Source organism: Habropoda laboriosa, unplaced genomic scaffold (assembly GCF_001263275.1).
Source record: "Habropoda laboriosa isolate 0110345459 unplaced genomic scaffold, ASM126327v1 scaffold40, whole genome shotgun sequence".
NCBI lineage: Eukaryota > Metazoa > Arthropoda > Insecta > Hymenoptera > Apidae > Habropoda > Habropoda laboriosa.
Window position 1 is genome coordinate 7494505 of NW_017100231.1, and position 2959 is coordinate 7497463.

General features: G+C 31.2%; 2 protein-coding genes across 2 annotated transcripts in view; one reads left to right on the forward strand and one right to left on the reverse strand.

Moving 5' to 3' along the window:
• Positions 1-2391, forward strand: part of LOC108571522 (probable cytochrome P450 301a1, mitochondrial) — a 5262-nt gene extending 2871 nt beyond the window's left edge. The window contains exons 4-11 of the mRNA XM_017933582.1: positions 391-507; positions 694-770; positions 914-1115; positions 1236-1398; positions 1469-1638; positions 1742-1820; positions 1914-2117; positions 2284-2391. Coding sequence (XP_017789071.1) covers positions 391-507; positions 694-770; positions 914-1115; positions 1236-1398; positions 1469-1638; positions 1742-1820; positions 1914-2117; positions 2284-2391 — 1120 coding nt within the window. The remainder of the gene's footprint in view (positions 1-390; positions 508-693; positions 771-913; positions 1116-1235; positions 1399-1468; positions 1639-1741; positions 1821-1913; positions 2118-2283) is intronic.
• A 136-nt stretch (positions 2392-2527) lies between these two features.
• The window catches only part of LOC108571523 (probable cytochrome P450 49a1), an 8220-nt gene continuing 7788 nt past the window's right edge, over positions 2528-2959 (reverse strand). The window contains exon 9 of the mRNA XM_017933583.1: positions 2528-2635. Coding sequence (XP_017789072.1) covers positions 2528-2635 — 108 coding nt within the window. The remainder of the gene's footprint in view (positions 2636-2959) is intronic.

Sequence of the window (2959 nt, forward strand, 5' to 3'; positions counted from 1 at the left end):
TTCTTTTGATATTCTTGTCACACGTCGCGTTTCGATCTTCGACTACCAATGCTTTCGATAGTTATTCTCGATCACGCATTTGCGTGTATCAGAGTCGTCACCTTCAAGATTTAAAGTTTAAAATTCAATTTGATCAATATATATGTGTATATGTATATATAAGATAATTTTTTTTTTTTTTAATTTCACAAAATCCATATTTAACGCAAATCGGAACATAAATCCATCGTATTAGGGTACCCCTTCAAGTAAATTCACATTCGACGATATTTTTTCTGCTCACACGTGGCCTTCTTTAACCTTGAAACCAAGCATCGACCCACCAGTCCTATGAACGAGGTAACAGGCGAATCACGAGTGACATAATGAAATATTTGTACTTGTTCACAGACACGGCGAGCCATGGCGAGAATTTCGTACGAGAGTACAGAAACCTGTTCTCCAGCCGCAGACAGTGAGAAAGTATATAGCACCCATCGAAGTAGTCACATCTGATTTCATAAAAAGGTGACTAATCACAGTCTGGCATCGTAAAGTTATTTTAAATACATCTTTATAAATATGTTAACGCCCTCGACCTTTGGCCGAATTTCAGAGTTAACGACATTTTATGACATACGTATTGTTACAGTAATTAATCAACAACAAAACGCTGACATACTTCGTAAAAATGTAATTCTCAATTTTTTTCAGAATTGAAGAGATTAAAAATGAAGATGGAGAAATGCCAGCAGACTTTGACAATGAAATACATAAATGGGCTTTAGAGTGTTGGTATAAATCTTAATTTCTAGTCACGTAAAATTCTGAACTTTTATAAAAATTAAATGCACGAATTTTACTCCTGGTTTTTTTTTTGTAAGTTTTCATATTTCAACTAAAAAGATCGAATAAAATTTGTTTAATTGTATAGGTATAGGTCGAGTTGCTCTTGATGTGAGATTAGGATGTCTAGGAGGCAAATTGGCACCAGATTCAGAACCCCAGAAGATTATTGATGCAACAAAGTTTGCTTTAAGAAATGTAGCTGTGCTGGAGTTGAAAGCTCCTTATTGGAGATACATTCCCACTCCACTCTGGTCTAGATATGTGCGCAACATGGACTATTTCGTTGAGTCAGTTAAACACCATAAAATAATTACCTTTTTTGTGTAAATTAATGCTTCAAAATTAAACATTTTTATTTATTGCAATAAATATTGAATACACTTTACAATGATATTTTTGTCTTTCAGAGTATGCATGAAATACATTGATTTAGCAATGGAGAGACTGAAAACGAAAAAAGCTCTCGACGAGTATGATTTGTCTCTGGTAGAAAGAATTTTGACCAAGGAAACTGACCCTAAAATGGCTTACATACTTGCTTTAGATTTAATCTTAGTTGGAATAGATACAGTATGTAAGACAAATAACAAAATTTGCTTTTCATATTTTATCAAATTTAATCATTAATGTTATATTACAGATTTCTATGGCTGTTTGTTCAGTATTGTATCAATTAGCAACTAGACCAGAAGAACAGGAAAAAATACATCAAGAATTGGTAGAAATTCTTCCTGATCCATCTGTTCTTCTCACTACCAGTCACCTTGACAAAGCTATTTACATGAAAGCTTTTATTCGTGAAGTTTTCAGGTAAACCAATTAACTAATATACTTCTGTAATCTAATATTTTACTACTAAATAGTCAAAAGTATAAATTACAAGTTTTATTAATGAAAATATTATTTGTTTTAGAGTATATTCTACAGTGATTGGAAACGGTAGAACAATGCAACATGATACTATTATTTGTGGCTACAGAGTGCCAAAGGGGGTGAGTACGATAAGTACCCGTAGGTGACACGATAACAATGACATTTTAGCAAAATTGCATAAATTTAAAAATAAATGTTATTATCTATTACAGGTGCAAGTAGTGTTTCCAACACTGATAACGGGAAACATGGAAGAATATGTAACAGACTCAAAAATGTTTAAGCCAATGAGATGGCTAAAGGACTCTCCTGATAAAAGATTGCATCCTTTTGCATCGTTACCTTACGGTCATGGTGCACGTATGTGTTTAGGTAGAAGGTTTGCTGATTTAGAAATGCAAGTTCTGCTTGCCAAGGTATATATAAACAACCTCTTCAATTTTTTCTGAAAAATATACAACCTAACCTAATCTAACCTGGTAAAATTTTAATACTTTCTAAGTTTGAAATATTATTAAGTACTAATTAAATTCAATTTATGTTTAGAGAATTGTGTGTATAAATATTTGCTTTAATTTTCAGCTAATAAGATCTTATAAATTAGAGTATCATTATGAACCATTGAAATACAAAGTTACATTCATGTATGCTCCTGATGGGGAACTCAAATTCAAAGTATTACCAAGATAACCGACGAATAATTAAAATAGATATAATAAATATTATATGTAATATGCTTTTGAACATTTTATGACGAATTTTTGTACAAACATTGGAAACAAATTTATTGTTTCTCTCATTTTTGTACATATGAACTTCGAAGCTATTACCTATCGACAAATTTTAAGTTTAGAGGTCCTTTAGGCGTGTACATAGGATTGATGTAATACTCCAGCTTCTCGTGATGATATTCTATCTTGTAATGTTGCAGAATCTGAAACAAAAGTTTTTATTGTAAACAAGTATAATAAAAATAAATTGTTGCTTATAATTTTTATGTCAAAAATAGTATTTTTTTATTGATACAGTAATTGTAACATTGTAATATAACGATAGTTAAAAAAATTATTCAGAAATTTTTATATTATCCTTTCTCTTGTCGTTAATTGCATTCTATGTACTTCTGATCTCCTCGATCTCGATAATTAATGAACTTTTAAACAATTACAAAACGCGTGCAAAAGTGAAACTTCCGACATAAAAAAGCAGAAAGCGAGTGCGTGTTAAATTCAATGATCCGTCAAAGATGTCTATAAAA